Genomic DNA, 21,555 nt, shown 5'->3' with positions numbered 1-21,555 from the left:
GTTGCGAGACTTTTCCATTACAGAGACCGAGACGCGATTCTGCAGGCCTCACGGGTCCATGGCCCGGTCCGACATGAGAACTCGTCCATTAACTTTTTCCCGGACTTCACCCAACTTGTCCAGAAACAGCGGATGGGCTTCCAGGGGGTGAAGCGGCGTCTCCGGGACCTCGGTCTCAAGTACTCTATGCTTTATCCTGCAAGGCTCCGAGTGGAACATGAAGATCGGACTACCTTTTTTGACTCTCCTGCGACTGTGAGTGACTGGCTGGATTCGCTGCCAGACCGGGGTGACCGGACTGGGCCCTCTGCCGGTACCGAGGGTGGCGGGTCTCCTTTGGAGTGACTTATGGTCCCGGACTCTACCAGGTTGTACTGTTCGGCTGGGTTCTCCTTCTTTTGTGCATTTTGTTTCACTATGTTGTGTGTGGGGAGCGGGCGGGGACGGGTCCCTTCCCTCCTCCGGGGTCTTTTCGTAGAATGGGGTTTGTAGGGCGAAAGGCACACTGCAAGTTGGGGTGGTTTTTTGGACCGCAGGGGTGCAGGGTGGGGGGTGTTGGAGTTGGGGGGGGGGGGGTTGGTGGGTGGGTGGGGTTGTTTGCATTTGTGTTTTTTGTTTTCAAGGCGAAGTATTGGCTATTGTTCATCCTTGGGTGTTGAGCTCTTTGCTAGGGGGCCCTTGATCTACTGGATGGGATGGGGGGGGGACGGGTTGAGATTGATGTCTTGGAACGTCAATGGATTGGGGGACCGTATCAAACGGGGTGTTGTGCTGCAATATCTACGTCGTCTGACTCCTGATGTGGTGTTCTTACAGGAGACGCATCTGGTTGGCAATGTTTGTCGGGCTATGAACAGGGGGGGATATCGACTTGTGGCCCACTCTGGTTTCACCACTGGTTCGAGAGGGGTGGGCATTCTCTTGCGAGCTTCACTTCCGTTGGAGATCACCAGGGTGGTCCCAGACGATAGAGGGCGCTATGTGGCTCTGACTGGGAGGTGGGAGGGGCAGTCCCTTTCCTTGATCTCGGTCTATGTTCCCCCGGGCCTCCAGAACTCCACCTTCTCAGACTTGGGTCGTATGTTGCTTGGGCTTCCTGACAGTCTTTTGCTTATGGGTGGGGACTTTAATTCGGTTGTCTCGGGTGACCTGGACCGTCATCCGCCCAGGGCCCTCCCTGCTGCCCAGGCGTGGCTGGGCGGGCTCCTGGAGACCTTCGGTCTGGTGGACTGTTGGAGGTTAATGCATCCGACACAGTGTCAGTACACCTTCCACTCTGGGGCCCATGGGAGTCTCTCCAGACTGGATTATTTCCTCATGCCCGCGGCCCAGGCTGCTCGGATTCGAGAGGTCAAACACCTGGCCTGGGGTATTTCTGATCATTCCCCACTGTGGTTGCTTTTTGACACCGGGTCGCGGTCCGCTGGGCGGATCGCTCCTATTAACCCTTGGTACCTGTGAGACCCCAAGATCCGTGATAGCCTGATTAAGTCGATTGATCAATATTTTTCTGAGAATGAGGGGTCGGTGCTGTCCTCGGTGTCCCTGTGGGAAGCTTTCAAAGCAGTGCTCCGCGGGCATGCCCTGTCCCAGATTGTGGAGGCCAAGAGGGTCAAGAGAGGCGGCTGTGACGCTGGAGACTGAAATATCGGGGCTGGAGGCAGCCCTAGAGGCGGGTGTCACCCCGGATGGGCTGCATGCCCTCAGCCTGAAGCAGTTTGAATATAAGTCTCTCGTCACTGATGCTGCCAAGACTATGTATAGGGAGCAGCAGGGCAGGTTGTATGACGCCGGAGACAAGGCGGGTAAGCTGATTGCCTGGTTGGACAAGGAGAGAGTGAATCGTGTGGTCCCGGAGCTTCGGGTGTCGGATGGAGTGTGTGTGACTGAGCCTGGTGAGATTGTTGAGTGTTTTGCTGACCACCTCCGTGCAGTGTACTCCCCGGTGTCTGATAGAGATGAGGACGACTCTCGTCTTCTGCTTCGGGATATTGCCCTGCCCGGCTTATCCGTCGAGGACCGCGAGCTGATGGATGCCCCTTTGTCTGTCGAAGAGATAGCTACTGCGATTCGCTCCCTCCGCTCGGTCAAGGCTATGGGCCCCAACGGCCTGCCGATTGAACTATATAAGTTGCGCCCGGATAAAATCGCGCCTTTCCTCCGTCATATGTTTCAGGAACCGCTCGAGAGGGGTTCCCTTCCTGACGACCAGCGTCTGGCTACTATAGTGGTGATTCCCAAGGAGGGTAAGCCACGTGACCGCTGTGCCTCCTATAGGCCTATTTCCCTGCTGAATGCCGAACCCAAAATCCTTGCTAAGGTCCTCGCCAATCGCTTGCTGAGCGTTATATGTGACTTGATACATCCGGATCAATGTGGCTTCATCCCACATCGTAATACCGCTCTCAACTTACGGCGTTTGCACGGCGTCCTCGCTAGGGTTGAGCACTTCGCTGAACCAGCCATATTGGTTTCCCTAGACTCCACGATGGCCTTTGATACCATTGAATGGCCATTTCTTTGGGCCGTCTTGGCGAAGTTTGGTTTTGGGGAGGGGTTCCTTGGCTGGGTGAAGCTCCTTTATGCTGGACCAATGGCTCAGGTGGTTGTCAATGGGCGGGTTTCTCTGCCTTTCGCTCTCGGGAGGGGAACTAGGCAGGGGTGCCCGTTGTCCCCGCTGCTCTTTGCTCTCGCCCTGGAGCCGCTCGCTGCCTGGCTCCGTTGGGAGCCCTCGATTAGAGGGCTCCGGTGGGCCCCGGGCTTCGAGGATCGGGTTTCATTGTACGCGGATGATATTCTCTTGTATCTCACCTCACCGCGGAAGTCGCTCAATGTTCTCTTTGATGTCCTTACTTCCTTCGGGAAAAACTCGGGTCTGATAATCAACTGGTCCAAATCTTGTGTGTATCCTATCTCTGGTGGTCTTCCTCTCTTGCCGCCTCGGCTTCCGCTCCAAATATCTCAGTCCGGCTTTAAATACCTGGGGGTGTACGTTTCGTTGGATCCGGCGGTCCGCTATGAGCAGAATCTCCTGTCTCCACTCCGGTGTTTGAGGGCAGATACGGCTCGGTGGTGTAAGCTGGCCTTGTCTCCGCTTGGTCGCGCGGCGCTGTTTAAAATGATGTCCCTTCCCAGATTCCTTTATGCACTCCAGAACTCCTTCTATGTCATTCCTGCGGCCTACTTTAGGGAGGTGGAGAGTTTGCAGAGGAGACTGGTTTGGGACGGGCGATCGCGTATCACTTTGGCCAAGCTGACTCTTTCCTGGTATGACGGGGGCATCGCGCTTCCTGATATTAGACGGTACTATTGGGCCTCCCAGCTGTCTGCCATTAATCATGCTACGTACGCTCCTGGTTCGAACCCGGCATATGAGATGGACAAATTCCTGCTCCCCGGCGGTAACTATAACAGAGCGCTTTACTCGCGGTCTGCTGGTAGGGCCCTTACGGGCCCTACCAGGATTGCGGTCCGTGTATGGAAGGCGGCTAACGTTGCGATGGGCTGGAGTGAGCGTTTAACGTGCGCCACTCCTCTATTCGACTCAGACCGCTTGGGAAGCCTCTGGACAACGAAAGGCTTCGAGCGCTGGGATACGATCGGCATCAGCAGAGTGGGGGACCTGTGGGTTAAAGGTGCGGTTAAATCCTTCGCAGCGCTTCAGCGCGAGTATGAGCTTAGTGACAGAGAGTTCTTCCGTTATGCACGGGTTCGGCACGCCCTGCTTTCGGTCTTTGGGGAGGGGACCACGGTCCCTTCTTCGCCTCTCGAGGACCGCATACTCGATGGTCACGTTCCCGACAGTACTATCTCCCTGATTTACAAAAAACTGATAAACAATCGGGCTGACCTCTTGGTGCGTCTTCGGGAGGCATGGACGGGAGATGGGGTGGAGCTGGACGATGAGGACTGGCAGACTGCGCTGTCATCCCCTAAGGAGGTGGCCATCCCGGCCCGTCTCCGCCTGGTCCAGCTTAAGATTCTCCATCGTGTATATGTGACGGGCCCCCGCCTGGTCTCGATGGGGTTTTCAGACGACGGACTCTGTAAGCGTGGCTGCGGGCTCAGTACTACCTTTCTCCATATCCTATGGGAATGCCGCGAGGTGGCGGAATACTGGCGCCGGGTGTATGATATTATTAGACGAGTCACCGGGGTCGCTCTGCTGCCGGAGGTGCGTCGTTGTGTGCTGAATGTATGGGAGCCCAATGACTGCAATGCGGCTCAGGCTCGGTGGGCGGCCTTGGGGAACATGATTGCAAAGAGAGATATTGCGCAGCTTTGGGGTTCCCAGCGGCCTCCCACCGTGTCCGTCTGGAAGGAAAACATGGACTGGTGGATGTACAGGGAGAAAACGGTGTATGTGGCCCGTGGTAAACCGGGGGCTTGGGTTAAAATTTGGGGGCAGTGGAACGCGTATCGTGGGTCTATCTGTGCTCCCCCTTTGGTGGATACGTCCGGGGTTGCCTCGTCCCCCTGATCCTTGAGGGTTCCTTGTGCATCTCTTACTTTGGAGTACAGATTTGGTTCTCTCGTGGCCCCCCCCTCCCTCTCAGGTCTTCTTTTATTGACCGCCCTCGGGTGGTTGGGTGTTGACTCCCCCGGCTAGTGTTCGCCGCCCTTCATAAGTCGTTTCGCCTTGTTTGTTGTATTTTTGTATTTTTCTTTTTTGTTGTTATTTATATTAAAAGTGTGTATGCTGATTTCCTTTATGTGCAGTCTGATCTACTGTGATAGTGCGGAGCCCCTGTGGGCCAGTCATTGTTTTCTGATATGCTGGAACACTTCGACTACTAGCGGCCGGCCCTGGTGGTTGTAGGCCCGTGTTAGTAACCCTTTTTATGCACAATAAAATCTTTTAAAAAAAAAAAAAAAAAAGTTTGTTCATTAGACATTTGGGGTCAGATCAATTTCATGGACATACAGAATCCTTTACTTCTGCCATTTAATAAACTAGTTCAACAAAAAAAAAATGCTTCCTTCCCAAGAACCTGTTTTTTGACATCCAAATTAATATCCAGTCAATCTTGTGGCTCACAGCATTTCATCTTAAATATTAAATATAGTTGCTACAAAAGTAAACAACCATCCAATACCAAGGCATCTTTATCTACCTCACCAATATCCAGTGCTACTCTGTGGCCTCCTTCAAACAGGTTTGGCCTTCAAGTGGTTTCTTAAATCTGATTCCCATGGTGACTTAGGTCTTGCTGTAAAACTCAGATCCCTGGCAGCAGCAGATGCAATCTACTACACTCTACCAGTCAAGAACCTGCCAAATGTAAAGTTAGAGTCTTCCTTGTGCTTAAGAAAATTAATGCAGGCGTTCCCTTATTGACAATTACCGTACGGCCAACTTTAGGGAACATTTTGGAAAAATGGTAGCTAGGCAAGTTTCATCTTAGCTGGCAAGTTCAGGATACTTTGACTCTTGGTTACTAGGTTCCCAAAGTGAGGAGGAGACCAAGTCCTCTCTCCTGCTTCCCTATAATTGATGGAACTGATGCAGGTTTCATTTTACTCGACCCTTTTAACACATTCGATACAGTTGGCCATGTGATTCTCCTACAAAGCCAAGCAGAGTCACTTACAGCTAAAAAGGACAACTGGTTCCTATCCTTGTTCTTGTCTGATCATAAACAGCCACTGTTTCTACCACCAATCATATCTCAAGCTTCCATTTCTTCTAGGGTGCCGCAAGGCTCCGCCCTAACCTTTACTACCGATTACCAAAAAACTTGTACTAATATATGAAGAAGATACTGAACTAGTTGAGTGAATGACAAGGCACACTTGGAAAAATTTGTGTCTTTTCTGTTTACATCCAAATTTAATATGGGAATTTTCTAAAACAGAAATCAGGAAAACCAAGCTGCTCCTAGTGTGCAGCGCAAGAGAAGTTCAGATAGCAAGATTCCCTTTGTTCCACATCAGGGCTCATTCCAGGTTAAATACTTAGTGATAGTGAATGGTAATCTCTTGTTAGAAACACAAATCACAGCTGTCAGCTCAACCCGTTTCTATAACTTCAAGATGCTGGTGAAGATCATCCTCCTCACATCAAAAGAACAGTAGGATTAAACCATCACTGCTTGAACAGACCGTACTTGGGTGTCCTACAGACTGCCACTACCAGTCTACAAAAAATGCAAAACTTTGCTGTCCAGAAAGGCAAAGGGTGAAGAAAATTCAACAAGATCTCAAAAGCCAGGAGAAAGCTTCACTGGCTTACAGTCCAGCAAAAGATGCAGTTTAAGGTCCTTGTACAAGGTACACATCCTGCTCAAGAAATCTTGCAAAGATTATCTTTAGACGATCTCTTAAAACATTTTTATTCGGCTAACCTCCTGCCAATTAGTTCTTCCAGTTTTGATCTTGTAGTATGATTCTTCCAATATCAAGATGCTCCAGAGGGTACAACTGAAAATGAAGTGAAGCGTTTGCCCTCTTAAGTAAGAAAATTGCAGACAATTAAGCTAAAGGGAGAAACTTCCTAATGAAGCCCCAAGTATCCGAACATTGACTCATTATGCGCTTATATCTTGGTCCTTAAGGTGCTCCACAGCAGTCTTCAAAGTAGCCTTCATGGTCAATGAAGATTCATCCTGGACATCAATGGGCCACTCACTCATTGATGTTCTGCCTACGAGCAAGTCCAGTGTGTCTACACCAATTTTAGTGTGATAGACACAAAGTCAATCTTGTGTCCTTGTGTAACTCAACTGGTGCTCATGTAAAGCACTCTGATAACTTCGGGTCAAGTCCACGATATATAGAAAAACAAAAAAACAAATCTGTGTAGAAATCCGGTCACTCATGGCATTCTTCACAGCGAGGATGTGAGCATTAGTGAGGTCCTGTGCAGTCGACTTTGCTGCTACGATACAGTGGTGGCTGCCATGTCTGTGTTGAGCAGTTATGCTTCTTGGCAAAATGAGGGGTAAGAAAAAAATTGATTTCACATTTGGGCTCTTCCCCACGGTGAGGGTCCAGAAGGCTCCCAACTGCTGCAGAACAATAAAGTTTGAAATAAAGGGAGTTGGTGATTAAAGATGCCATTTAGTGTGAAAATAAGCTGGAACACCAAGGCTGCATCATGTGTCTTACTGAGCTATTGAAAAAATAGAGGTTTCCCTTAGACAGCCTTTCACAAATCTATGTTTTCCTTTAAAATAAAGTGGTTTGATACCCTATGCATATGCATTTATTCATTATTTCTGCACATCTAGAAGAGTCCCATTTGGAAGCACACTCCACTTTGTATGGGAACCTTTCACTGACGGCTCCAGTTCAGTAAGGGCAGCTAGGGGGTTCTGGGGAAAACGGTCCATGGACTCCTAACGAATTAAGGCTTCTGAATGCAGACCAGGTGCAAAGGCTTGTTATAGCAATGTGGGTAAAAGGATGATCACACCAAGTCAGCCAGATAATTGTTCCTGGAGGGGCCCAGCAGGTTGTAACACTGCAGAATGTTTCTTGTGCGACGATACATTGTGATAAAGTACATGGCAAGGCACCTTGGAGTGCATCGCCCTTCAACCCTTAGGAGGGTATCAGCATCAAAATAAGCCTTGGTGTGCTAGGTAGGGAGGTGGGTGGGGGGCGGGGGGGTCTGAATGGGCGCTTTGACCTTGGCGCATGAGCCCCTGTACTGCCAACTTAGACGTGGGACCAAGAGACCATTGCTGCCAATTACTCATATAAAACCAAACCAGGGGAGGCCAGCGATGGTCCCATCACTGCGTAGACAACTATAAATGTTTTTCTTGAGGCACAATGTGATGATCCTTGGCCAAGGGCCCAACACCAGATCCCAGTGCACAGCTTAGCCATTTTGCAAAGAGAGCTTCTCAGGATCAAAGAAAATTCGAAGATGGCATTCAGTGGCTGTTATTCCGGTGAATATGCCAAATAATTTTTTTTTTATTTACTTTACCAAAAAGAGAAGTTTCACATTAAACAGAAGTAGCAGGATAGGTCAATACTTTACTAATCAATCTCAAATTAACCAAGCAATTTACCACAGAATTCCTGTAGAGAGTTTGTTTACTTATACACAAAATGAAGTTTAATTCCTTTCTACCACACACACAAGTACTGTATTGTCTTGTTATTCGCTTACCTTGCTTAGGTTTAGGAGGAATTGGCATGTTTGTAAACTCGTTCATTAGCCGTACACTGTAGCGTAAAAAAAAAAAAAACAGTCATAGGGACAGATTATTAAAGTACACCATCTTAAACACTGAAGCAAAAAAATAAGATATTTTGAGTTTCACTTGCGAATGTGTACACCATACAAAAAATGAGAATAGGGTGAAATTCTAACTTGAAAAATATCCATGAGATACAATGTCATTGAAAACATCACTTTCATGAAGAAAAGGTTCAGATACCTAGTAACCAAACTGTCCCAATTGCTTAACATTGCCACACTGAAGCAGCAAACATGCACCAAAACAAGAACACACCAAATGGGCTGGATTGCAGGGCGTCTGGGGTGTACTCCATTTTACCCTACAGCTGCAAAAGTATGCACCGTTTGATGCTCTTAAAGCATTTAATTAAAAAATATATCAGCAATTCCGGTCCAACCTAACTCAACATGTGTGGGGCTTTTCTTATTTTGCTTAGAAAATCTAAGACCTCATTCTAATGTATTTATCAAGCTACACCCTTAACTACTGTTGTCCCATGGCTGAACTAAAATTCAACATTTCATTAGCAAGGTTCAAACACTGATTAGGTGCAACTTTACTTACCACAAAAAAAGTTATCTTCATGAGATTTAAGTACTTTCAGTCATAGTCCATCTTGCTACGAATGCTTAAATCTATAGACTTATTCTGGAAATCCCATTTCAAACAAATGCTTCCAACTTAAAAGAACTCTCAGGGGACCCTTAAGGCAAGCAGCCCTTAATCCCATTCACGCCCTCACCACTGCACAACCAACCAATCACATCAAGATCCTACACAGCCTAAGAGGATGGCTGAGTTGGCATTGTGAAGGAATGAGAACCAGGATTAAGGACATTAATCACCTTGAAGGTAACTTCCTTCTGTCATCCTCCTCTTTCTCAGCTGGCTGACAGCCTGATTTTATAACCAAACATCACTTGGATGTGGGAAGCATATGATATCCAAGCTTCAAGCACACAAATTGCACAGGTATTCCTGGCCGGAGTAGTTATTTTATCGAGAATTCATTTATTGACTGATATTTACATGAAGGGTTGGCTGATGTTGCCATCTCAAAACTTCCAGAACATATTGTATCCATTTCAGCAGGACAGATGACGCTGTACTTTTACCAGCCGAATGAAATGAATGTCTAGCCTGAGGAACTGAAATTCTCTTATTTTAAAATACTTGGAAATGAGCAAGATGATAAATGACGAAACACCTGCAAATGGTGGCTTTCACTGCCATTTCCAAAGGCAAGTCCACCGTACGCAATAAGTGGCCACATCTAAACAAGTTCTTGGTAAAATGAAATTCAGAAAATTGAAAGCATGCAGGTTGTATAGAGATTCAGTTGAAGACATAAGAGGCTTTTGGTGCAAAGCAAATGGAATCATTTCTTGGCTGAAAGAAATTTTGCCAGAGCACTTATTGAAGCAGTCATTAATCTCAATTAAAAGAGGTGGGGATTTAGAGATGAAACCTTAAATTGCTAACAGTAAATTTATTGGGCGATATTACATCTTATCAGCTGCAGTATGGAGGCTCAAATTACATCAAATGGAGGGAAATGCTTTTGCACTTTAAATTTCAATATACATGGTCACATTTTGGTGGACTTTTTTGGTTTCACTTTTTGCAGCATTTGATTTATAAACGTTGGTAAAATGAGGTTTTGTCTGCCAAGACTAGTCTTAGAAATGTGCCACGTGGATAACACGTTTGGGCAGCTCCGTTGATTATCAGCAAAAAGTTTTCTTTACTAGGGGATTCATATAGTATAAACATTCTTTGATGTATTATGTATTTGTTTAACACTTATCTGACAATCATGTGAACTGGATTGAACTGCCAAAAGGAAGAAGGGTACGAAGCTCCACGGTGCCTTAAAAATCTTGGTTAGAGACCTAGTTATCGTCACTTGAGGCAGGTTGACCTGTCAGTTGAGTAGCGGGAGGAGAGGAATTTCTCCTTTCGGAACTAGTGCCCTCACACCCCCAGCAAGCTGCCATGCTTCATCATATGGTCCTGCTCCTCGTCGGGTCGGCACTGCAATACCCGACGGGCACCCATAAAGGGCCTATTTATCGGAGATCTATTGTTCCTTGCCGTTTGGTGCCGTGGGTGTGAGGGCCCTAGTGTGTTTGGATGTATTAGTGAGTAGGATGATTAAAACAGGTCAGGGGTCCTATGGAACCAACTTTATTCTAGCAGGGTCCCTGCCTGATTAAAAAAGGGGGGGGGGGGGGGAAGAGAGGAGACTATCTGACTATAATGCATCACAATAAGAGTGCTTTACTCCTGGTGGGTCAACATGTTTCTCGCCTACTTGTCTGGGGGATCAGTGGCGATTCTTCAGGACCTTAAATTTAAACTTATCTACACCCAGTGGTACGGTGAGAACCTACCTACCACTTAATGGATCAGCGGGAAATGTGCCCACGAGTTCAATGGGCAACCTAATCATCCCGGGTCCAGCAGTGCGAGGTAGGTCTACCACTCGGTTTCTACTTGAACCAGACACATCTCCAATGTGTCCAGAGCCCGCTGGAATTGATGAGGCACTTACTGAATAGCGATTAGGTTGCCCATTGAACTCGCAGGCACATTTCCCGCTGATCTACTAAGTGGTAGGTAGGTACTCACTGTACCCCTGGGTGTAGATAAGTTTCACATTAAGGTCCTGAAGAATCGCCACTGATCTCCCCCAGTGGCGATTCCCTCTTCCCACTACTCAACTGACAGGTCAACCTGCCTCAAGTGACTATAACTAGGTCTCGGACCAAGATTAAGGTACCGAGGAACTTCGTACCCTTCTTCCTTTTGACAGTCTAGGGCATGTACGCTGGACCTTACTAAAAACCCATTGTTCCCTCTCTTTGGAATAACTGGATTGAACTGCCAGAACTTTACATGCAAAAGAGAAACGCCTGTCAAAAGCCACTTGCCATGTTTAAGGGAGATATATATGGCTCCTTGAAAGACTTAAGCCTGCAGCCTAGTATCAATCCCAATTGGCAAGATAGCTACCAAAAAGTCAAGTTTGAAGAACATTGGGACAGAAAGCTTACCCATGCTGGAAGTAAAACTCCAGCACTTTGCTGAAAACCCAAATGGTAGAATGTTGGTGAATCACGCTGTCAAATAAGGAGTAGTAATCCCTTTTTTCTAGGACAGGGAAATATCTACACCATTGAGATAAACTGTGATGGACAACAATCTTTGCAAAAATTCATGTAGCGAAATGGAGGCGGCAGTGACACTGAAAAGCTGAAAATGGGAAAGATATAGGCCTAATGAGTACTGACAAAACAGATGAAAGGCAGGGCATTATTTAATGCATTCAAATGAGTTTATGGTTTCTCAAGAGATCGAATGAAAAAAACACCTTAGTATTTGCTACCTGCTGTACAGGTTTTCCAACTATGCACAGAGCTATGCTATCAGATGCCAAAAGATGTTTGCATGTTAGAACAGTGCTGTATAATTTAGTGACAAAGGATCTCCATCTCAGAAACCACCCTTGTTTGGTGCTGAATCAAGCAGCCTCTCAGCATCATTTGGAGCACTTCTATTTCACGAATGAGGGATTTCTCTGGATTAAAGGAAGCATAACTTCCCTCACTAAACAAACAGTAAAGCATTTCCTAGAGAAGCAAATTCTGTGATAAACATCCAAAAATCACAGGGATGAGTATGTGAATGATTTTGCAATTGATCTCCCACATTTGTTTGCACCAATGTCAGTCTCTGCTTCCACATTCTTCTTGCTCAACCCAAAGAGAGAACAAATGGAAGACAAAAGGAATGGTGAAAACAGCTCAATAGATGATAAAATAGTAATGCATTATTGTGTTGCCCATAGTTTTAGCGTGCTTCTGACTAGCTCAAGACACATGCCCTGATGTATTCACACCCTTTGATAGTCCACTTTCGCCATCTGCTGTGATTTTCAATAGTGGCTGATGGCTCTTTGGGAAACAGTATGTTTACAGCAATGGAACAGGGGGCATGGTCCTCGGAGGTGAATGGGGATTAATATTGTGGGAGGGCAGCGAGAGGCTCTGGCAAGAGCAAGAACTTAGGATGCCTCAAATTCTTAACAAGTGCATTCGAAAAACCATTGGCGCACTACAACCAAAGCTCAACTCTAAGTTACACAATACAAGAGCAGACTGTAAAGTAAAGTTAGACGTTTAGTTCCAAAACTCTGAATACTTACAGAAACCATGAATGAGTCGGGGGTGGGTGGCTTAAAATGTTTCATTAAGACAGATAAATGTGGTGAAAATTTACAATGGTGCTATACCTCCTTTTTGAAAAGGGTCTTTATGACATAGTCTGCGCAGAACAGATTCGGCATTAAGAACACTTCTGTGCTGGCTGTGGAATTTAATAAAATATCTACTTGTCCATGGAGCAGGTTGCTTCATAAATCTACTTGCCCAGTAGCAAAATCCACTAGTCCCTTTCGTGCCATGTAGTGTAGGGACATATTATGGTAGCAATCTCATTATATAAAAGCTTTGATAATACCCTTTCTGAATATGCCAGGGCACAAACCATAGTATGGTTTGAATACTAGCAATTCCTTTATTTTGCCACATTTCCGCAGTTCACATACTGGGGCTGAAAGTCGTAGTAAGCAATTGTTCCAGGATGGGAATGCCCTTTTAAGTCTGTGCAGACCTACTAGCATGCGTGCTTTAGGGGTTTTCACCAGCTCTTCTCTAATCTTTTCCCATACTGATAGATGTTAGAGATTCCATTCCTGACTGACAGATGTAAAACTTCTTCCAGGGTTTGGGGAAAAAATGGATGGAGGAAAAGTGAACGTGCAAACGCTCAACAGATTTTCTCATGAGCACATCTACACAGGCATGTTTGCTCGTGACAAAATGAAGTTTATAAATATTTTCTAGGACTACGTCTTGACCTACTTCTGAAAATTCTTGTGAATTCATTAAAGACCTAGATCTGCACTAATGCAAGGACATATATAATGGGTGCCCTTTTGAGATTTCTTTAAAATAGGCTCCCTAATTAGGTATGGTATTAACCAAGAGCTTCAGTGTTCATTAAAATTCTCTATCAACCAGCTTCACTGAGTGACAGCATTCTGCTCTTTCACAAGAAGTATATTGGCACACCAAGTAGTTTAGTGCCCGGAACTAATGTGGCAATGCGTGCTTCTGGAGACAATTTTTTTTGCCTTTTGCCAATGCTTGTTATAATGGTGAGGGACCGGCAGCTCCCATGCCAATAAGGTTTTACAGAAACCATGCCAAAACAAGACAACCATTGACAAAACCAAAAGGCTGACCACCGATTTCAGACCTACTGGCTTTGCCAATGCTTGTTCATTTTTGTTTCCCATAATCTTGGTGAAACTTGTTACACTAATTTTTCCATTAGGAATATTTTTTTGAAAATACTAGCATGCATCAACACATTTTAGAAATGATGCAGGAAAGAAATGGTACCTAAACGTTTACAGTAGTTTAGCAAAATGTTTTTTTTCCTAGTTGCATTTTTTTTGTGCACATTTTATTTTGAAAGCAAAGTATCATTCATCTTGCTTTCAAGCTTCTGCAAATAGGTGCATCCAATCAGAGCATTCTGGGAGCAGTATGCATAGTCTCATACTGCTGAACTTTGAAAACGTGTGTACACATGTTTATACTGGAACTGCTGTCAGCAGTGCGGTCTGAACGTACATTTCCTTAGAACGCTCGCCCTAATAAGGGCATTAATGAAACAAATACAAGGTCGAACAGCATTGGCGTATAAACACCAAAATTACCTTAGCTGCAGACAATGCCCTTCCGTGTGGTACTGTAAACTGACAGCCAAAGGGTTTTTGCTGTAGGGGGTTGGCCTACCTGTCCCAAGGACACAATACCTATGAAAACTTGTTGTCCTTGACCCCAAACAATGTATCCTGGGAGTTGGGTTATAGGAATTCCATACACGAGTACCTTAGTGTTGAAATACAAAAAGATTTGTAAAAAAAGGAAATTGTTTTATTATTGCAAGAGCACCGCACACAACTGTAATGCACATTGAGGGCCTGGGGCATAATCAGTGATCGGAATTCATTTTACTCCCCAGAGTAATGGTAGTCACTCCAATTCAGCTGGGTCGACCAGCTCCCAGGGATGGTCAGTCATATCGCTGGTGCAAGAACTCCTGCTCTTGTGCAACACCCCTACAGCTGGTCAGCAAGCTCTTGTTCACCCCACGCAGGACTCTGGACTAAGGCACAGTTGTCATTTAAGGTCCTTCACAATAGCCTTTTTACAAGGACTGGACGCTACAGAGGCCAAGCATCAGTCCAGGGATACGACCAGGCCTCATACAGAGGTTCCATCCCAGAAGGGGTTGGAATAACGCCCAGTGTCAAGGCAACTTCTACCTTTTCAGAACCAGACATGGTCGAGGCCATTTCCACAGTGCCAACTATCAAGGTGGAGTAGCTGACAATGCAGAATACTCATATTCAGGTACACATTATTCCTCCTTCGTAGGTCATTCTGGGGGGCACGGTGCGTCATTTCCTCCCCAACTGGTGCCAGATTACAACCAACAGATGGGTATTGGAGACAGTGCAGTTGCTCATACTGGAGTTCTAAGGACCGCCAACTCAGCACCCTATCCTCCCAGCCCCCAAATCCCCACCCCCACCCCCCACAAGAATGGGCTTGGTCAATGCATAGATTCTAGAAAACTCACTCAAAGAAGCAATCGTATTGAGACACCCATATCCCAAATATTTTGTCAGCACAATCTTGCTGGTGCCGAAGGGGGGTAGCAGATTGGTTCTGAACCTCAAACAATTCAATGGTTGGGTGATCTATCGCCATTTTAAAATGGAAGTCACTCGTTTTTAGAGACCTCCTTCAGGAAAAAATGTGGTTAGACAGACTCGATCTGAAAGACCCACATCTGACAGTGCCTATTTTCCAGTCGCTCAGGATGTTTATCTTCAGTTCTAGTTGAGCCTAAATTGGTACAAGTTCTAGGACCTACCTTTTGGGCTCTTCAGCCCCTTGGTGTTTCATCAAATATATTAGACCAGTTGTAGAATTCATGAGGTGTGTAAAATTAATAATTTAATCAGGACGACCTAATCACAATGGCTCAGGATCTGGACACGGTCCTCCTCCATCTAAACCAGACTATTCAGTTGTTGCAAGACGTGGTGTTCATCAGTGTCTCAAAATCGTGTCTGATCCCCTCTCAGTCACTGGATTTAATTGGACTCCAGATAGATTAGACTCCAGCTCCTCTGAAGCTTCTGGTTAAGAAGATCATTTCAATCAAGAAATAGCAGAGACTAGCTCTCTCGTCCACAATTCTCTTTGAGAGTCCCTGCTAGGATGATGGCACTTTTTTTTCCGTCGAACATACAGGTAATATTTCCCAGTCCCCTCCATTACCAGGTCCTTCAGCGCCTATAGATCCTCTATCTGTGGAAGGGTTTGTCGTACTAGGAACAGATCTCCTTACCAGAGGAAGTCAAAATAGAGATGACTTGGTGGCTGGACCATATGGATGCTTGGAATGGCAGGGCCATATTCTTCAGCATTCCGATGTAATTATGGAATCGTACATCAGCAGATGGGGAGCTAGATGGGGCCCTGTTTCTACAGGTGGCCGATGGTTTAGGGAGGAATTGCACCTGCATATCTCTGCGGTGAGATACAGCAACAAATTTGGGGCTACCCGTCCTGACTCCTACAGTAGATTGCCAAGGATACAGAGAATGTGGTAGCGGATTGGGATTCCCGCTTCCTGAGACTTGAGCGACTGGAGGTTGCAATTGGAGCATCTCTATGTCTCTACCAGCAGTGGAGCCCAAGTGTGGTGGATCTTTTTGCCTCCTGTCTGAAATTGCAACTTCCAATCTTCAGCTGGAGGCCAGATCCCCTAGAGGTGAGCTCAGATGCTTTCCTCCAGAACTGGGGGAAAAACAATTATGTGTTTCTCCCCCTTCATCATGATCCAGAAAGTTATTTCTCAAATGAGTCGCCAAATGGCAGAGCTAGTTCTAGTGACACCTTTTAGAAGGCTCAGCCATCATTCCTTATGTTGCTGGAAATGTCATATCAGACTCAGATTCCAAGCCCTTCCCACCGATCCCTTGGGATTTCCTCAGCCTCTAAATGTAAGGCCAACTGGATTTGATGGCTTAGAGGGGTTCAGGAGACGCCGGCAAAGGCTGGGTCTTTCAGAGCAGGCTTCGGTATCTCAAACAATCCGGGGCTCCCAGCACTCGCAAACTATATGCTTTGGCATAAAAGTAATGGACTTGTTCGTGTGACAAACGGGGTGAGGATCACATGGTCACAGAATTGCATCAGATCATTAATTTCTCTTCACAGTTGGCAGACCAAGGATTGGCTTATAGATGCAGTAAATTTTTGCACAGCTACGTCAGCGGGCCATCAACCTTTGGATGGTAAACCGATGGGGGAACATCCCTTAGTCTGTAAGTTGTTAAGGGACATCAGTTTAATTCAACCTCCCAAGCCGAAATATTCAGTCCTGTGGGATGGGGATGTAGTCCTAAGATTCTTTGAGATCCTGGCCATCTAATGAAGAGCCCTCCAGAAAACAATTGTCAGCGAAGCTTACAATACTTTTAGGCTACATTTTATGCAGAAGCACCTTGGATGTTCATGCCCTGCTTTGCGTAGTACGATGCTTAAAGGCTTATGAGAATTGTACAGGGAGTTACGCCAAACCACTGGAGGGCAGTTGCTTATTGCTTTGCAGAAGCATTTTGGGCCTGTGAAATTAGCCATTTTGGCCAGGTGGGTTAAATTGTCAGAGGCAGGTACAGACCCTTCGTTTTTATGGTTCGTTTTCAGTGAGAGGTGCAATGGCCTCAAAGTCTTACTTGTTAGGGCCCTGCTTTGAGGACATTATAGCGGCTGCCGATTGGTCTTCGGACTCCACTTTTAAGGTTATCGTTCACAAGCTAATTGTTGACATTGCTTCTGTTGTTGTGGATCAGCTTTGAACAAGCATATTCTGAAGCCTCTGGTCCGGACATAAAACTATTTTTTTTATAGCTAGTGCATCAAAGAATTTTCAATTCTATTAAGGACACAGAGGCGAGGATTACCATACCCATATACATCTTACTGTGTTTTATTCATGCTTATTTGATGGTGTTGATTTCTACAAGTCCACTGCTAATCATGAAATACTGCCCACCCTTCTTGTTATAGTGAAAAATGAAAGTGATACTACTGGCTGTATATTTTCCTTCGCAGGTTCAGATGGCAAACATGGTTGATTGCCGAAATTCTAGAATTAGTTTAGGTTGAAATATTTCCGTTCTTTCAGGAAGATTCCGCTTTCCATGGCAGGAGGCAACTGGATGACGTACTCCACGAAGCTGGGAGACTCAGTGGTGGACGTTCACAGAGATTTTTCTGGATCATTATCTGTTGCAAATGATATGGTTCTGTTTTGGCTAGGATTCTGGCAAAGAAAGAGGAAGGACAATGGAGGCAGTAGGTCTTATAGGCCTTCTCAGGTTCAGATTGGTGGCAAGGGTGCTGTCATAGGGCAGATCATGGCAAATTACGTTTTGTTGTGTTTACTGTAAGGTTTATTGTAACTTGATTGGCTGCCGTGTTTTGCAGTAAAGTAAGAGAAGCATAATCCTCGCCTCCGTGTCCTTAATAGAACTGAAAATTCTTTGATGTGCTAGCTATAAAATAAATGTAGTTGTATTTACTGTTTAATGTATTGGCCATGTCTGAAAGGAAACCTTTTCCATGGACTACTTCAACCTCAGATACTTTAAGACGTTATACATTATACTAAGGCAAGGTTATATTTCCTTGTTATTTCCAAAAGTTTCAGCCATTTTTTTTATCCTTGGATAACATGAGAAGATATTTAATTTGCAAAATGTTAACAATGTAGCATAATATATGGTGGCTTTGTACAGGAACAATACTTACTAAATGAAAATATAGCGTTATCACGTTTGGGCTACCTTTAAAAGGTACATTACTTCCTGGATTTTTTTAAATATCTGATGTTTTAGTCTATATAAGCGCTGGCTTTTTAATAACTAGTGTATTAATAAATGTCAGAAATGTCAATGTTTATCTGAAATCTGTATGCACGCCAGGGGAGAGGATGTGGCCTAACGGCCAACGCTGCCAACTTTGGGGCAGAGGAGCCCAGTTTGAGTCTCAGCACAGACTCAACGTGCTGTGACTTTCGGCAAATCACAATCTTCCTGTACCTACAAAAAACAAGCATTTACAATGCAATGGCCTCGGCATTGTTAAAGTTAGAGCTATTGGCATTGCTCATGACATTATTTTTGTTTATGTTTTTGTTTTTAAAACATTTAAAGAAACAGCATTGTTATTTACAATGTCAATAGCTTAAGGTCTCTCAAATGCTAGACCTATTGCATTTGCACCCACACACAGAGCCACACACAAATACTACTAAATAATAGATGACTGCTGTTCATCAGATCCTACAACAAACACACAGCCTCCGCAGTAAACAGAACTGGTACATAGACAACCTAAAAGGGCCAGCAAACGGTTCAACTGCACATGCCCGGTAAACTAGGTAACTAACCACGAAACGCTCCTTGCGCAAGAGCAGAGAAGCAGAGACATGACAAAACAGGCTTTGCCAACACTATTTATTATTTTAATTGTGGGCTTTGCATGTTAGATGACAACCTGTATGGGATCTGGTGTGTCACATTTCTTGAAATGTATATTTTGTTTTTCTCAGAGCGCCTGAAGCTTTCCTTAGGAACCACGTGGCGCTTCTACCGGCAGAGTAAAAGCCAATGCGCACAAAATATGGACTGCTTATGTTTTATGTAAAAGTGAGAGTGGAGTAAGAGGGCATAAGTGTTTAGAAGCGTACAAATATAACAGTTTCATTGAGCAGAATGAATGTGTACATACACGAACACGCTGGCATTTAGACCACAGGGAACTGGGTCTTTATTGTTAGAGTAAAAATGAACAAGTAAACATATTTGAAAGTTTGCTGTGTATTCAGCCTCACAGCATGCCTATAAGAACACTGTGTGAGTTGTTCGCGGAAATAACGGGGGAACGTGTAAAAGAACAAGGCAGTTCAAGGGCAGGATTGTTTATCGTATCCGACAAGTTATCGATTGCAATGTCTGAACGCGAGATAATCTTCCAGACATGAAGGAAGGGAATGCCTGAATTCGATGCTCCGGTCTTTTTGTGTATTTGTGTACTTTACTTATAAATAAAATAAATGCGAAACGATTCTTCACGAATTGGCAACAAGCCGCCGACAACAGTGGCGCATACTATTGCCGAGAAAGACACGAGCCTAGAGCGCACCCCTCACAAAGAAACGTCAAAACTTGCCAAAAAAGCTGCACAGAAGTAATTTAGGCTGAAATTTAATAACACGAGATTCCGGTCATCAATCTCCGTTTCTGTGAAAAAGCGTGAGACTGAAACATGTTCAACAAAAACACACACACATTTAAACCTACTCCACCCAACCCTCTTTATCCACCTCCCGTTTGCATTTTGGAACATCCTCAGCGCAGCAGCTTCGGTGAGCCACACAGAATGGTGAAAAGGGAAGGAAAGACTTGTACAAAGGAGTACGCTGAAGAAAATACAAATAGGTTTGTACATCTTAATATGCAAATAGCATCTCAGGTGTTCGAGTACTTGCAGCTCAAAACATAAACCCATTAGACACAAAAGGTGAGGGTGCGTGCACCCTTTTTCCAAGAGAAAGATGATAAATACAGATTAAGGGTGGAAAGATTTCAAAACGTGTGGATGCTGTTGGATATATTTACCGGGCGAGGGAGAATATCTGGATAATGTGGAATGCAGTACCCGGTCGTGCATACTGATGAGTGACAGAGTGAACTACTGGCCAGCCCTCAGTCCAGAGAGGCGGGCGCTTCCTGTTAATTGCTCCCAGTTCAAACCCTGGGGCCGAGGCCTCGCAGTTCATATCTGTCTAAAGAGACGCGGTCGGTGGGGGGGGGGGGGGTAAATTAAAATCTATATGCAGGCACATAGCAAAGGAAGACTGCTTTACAACAGCAATTCCGTCGCGAGCATTTAACAATGAAAAGCAAAGTCACGGCTACGTACAAACTGCCGGGAATCGCCCTGACCACCACCGCCGTTCTCCGAGGCAAAGCAGAAATGCCTCGGAGAAAGGCAGCGGCGCTTTCGGATTCGGGGGCGTGTTCTCCTCTTGCCATTGGCTGGAGGAGATAATTAGAAAAGTTGCAAAAAACACGCCCCTGAATCCGAAAAGGACGGGGCCTGTTCGGAGTGACGGACCTCTTCTCCAATGGCTGGCCAGCATTCAAGAGGCGAGCCAATGGAGAAGAGGGGAGAAGAGGGGCGGGTTCAAGCCCCTCTTCTCCAAGTCATTATTTCTCGCGAGCGAGACTGCGCAAGCGCAGCCTTCGCTAGTCGAGACCTAATGAGTGTTCTTGTATAAAGCACTGCAATACCTTCGGGTTGAGTTTGAGCTATAAAAAAATGACAACAAACGTCAGAGGCTTTCATGACACAACAGGGCAAAGGCTCTGGCCTCTTCATTTATTTGCTGGATGGAGCAGGCCAACAAAAAGCGAATGAGCAAACACAGCCAACGGGAAGGTGGGAGGGAGCATATGACAAAGCCAGCTACGAAAGATATACTCTGTAAAGCGGCTCAACAAAAATGAAAAATAGCTCCGATAAGAGTGAGCAGTGTAAGGACACAAGTAACAGGACCATGCTCTAGGGGAGGGTCACATGCAAGAAGAGTGAAGTACCGACCGCACAGCTGACCAGCAGGAACCAAGAAATCAGGAGTGGCTTTGGAGCCCACCTATGGTAAGAAATGAGAGGGCTTCAAGCCCACTAACAGTAAACATCTCTAAGAGGGAAGCAACAGATCAGAATATTAACGAGAGGACCAGCAGCAGTGTGCATCTTCAAAGCTCACACACAAGTATCAAAAAAGAAAATTAAAAAAACAAGAAACACAGGGAGGCAGTTCATAGGGCAGCAGCAGAGGAGGGGTTGGTGTCAGCGACTAAATAAAGAAAACGGAAAGCTATGAACACCTACGGATTGCTGAAAGATGGGAAACAAAATCTTTCCCGATGTCAAAATTAGAAAGATACAACTCTTATAATCAAAACAATTGAAATAAAGAAGGTCAATCAATCAGGATCATCATGGGCAAACTATGATGTCACAAGTTTCTAGTGATGAAGACCAGGAAAGCAGAGTGTGGAATCTAAATGCAGCATTAGGAGATATCAGTGTAACTAGGCAGAGCAAGTTTCTTTGGTTGCTAGATACAGGATCAA

At 45.4% G+C, this 21,555-nt stretch overlaps 1 protein-coding gene across 2 annotated transcripts in view; it reads right to left on the bottom strand.

Annotated features, from left to right (window-relative positions):
• USP10 (ubiquitin specific peptidase 10) overlaps positions 1-21,555 on the bottom strand; it is a 333,623-nt gene that overhangs the window by 187,297 nt on the left and 124,771 nt on the right. For both annotated transcript variants that reach the window (XM_085638327.1, XM_085638328.1), the window contains one exon: positions 8,123-8,178. In XM_085638327.1, the coding sequence (XP_085494453.1) occupies positions 8,123-8,178 (56 nt within the window). The remainder of the gene's footprint in view (positions 1-8,122; positions 8,179-21,555) is intronic.

The sequence above is a fragment of the Triturus cristatus genome, chromosome 12, assembly GCF_964204655.1.
Source record: "Triturus cristatus chromosome 12, aTriCri1.1, whole genome shotgun sequence".
Classification (NCBI taxonomy): Eukaryota; Metazoa; Chordata; class Amphibia; order Caudata; family Salamandridae; genus Triturus; species Triturus cristatus.
The sequence above is the reverse complement of the archived record's forward strand: the minus strand, read 5'-3'. Positions and strand labels throughout refer to the sequence as shown.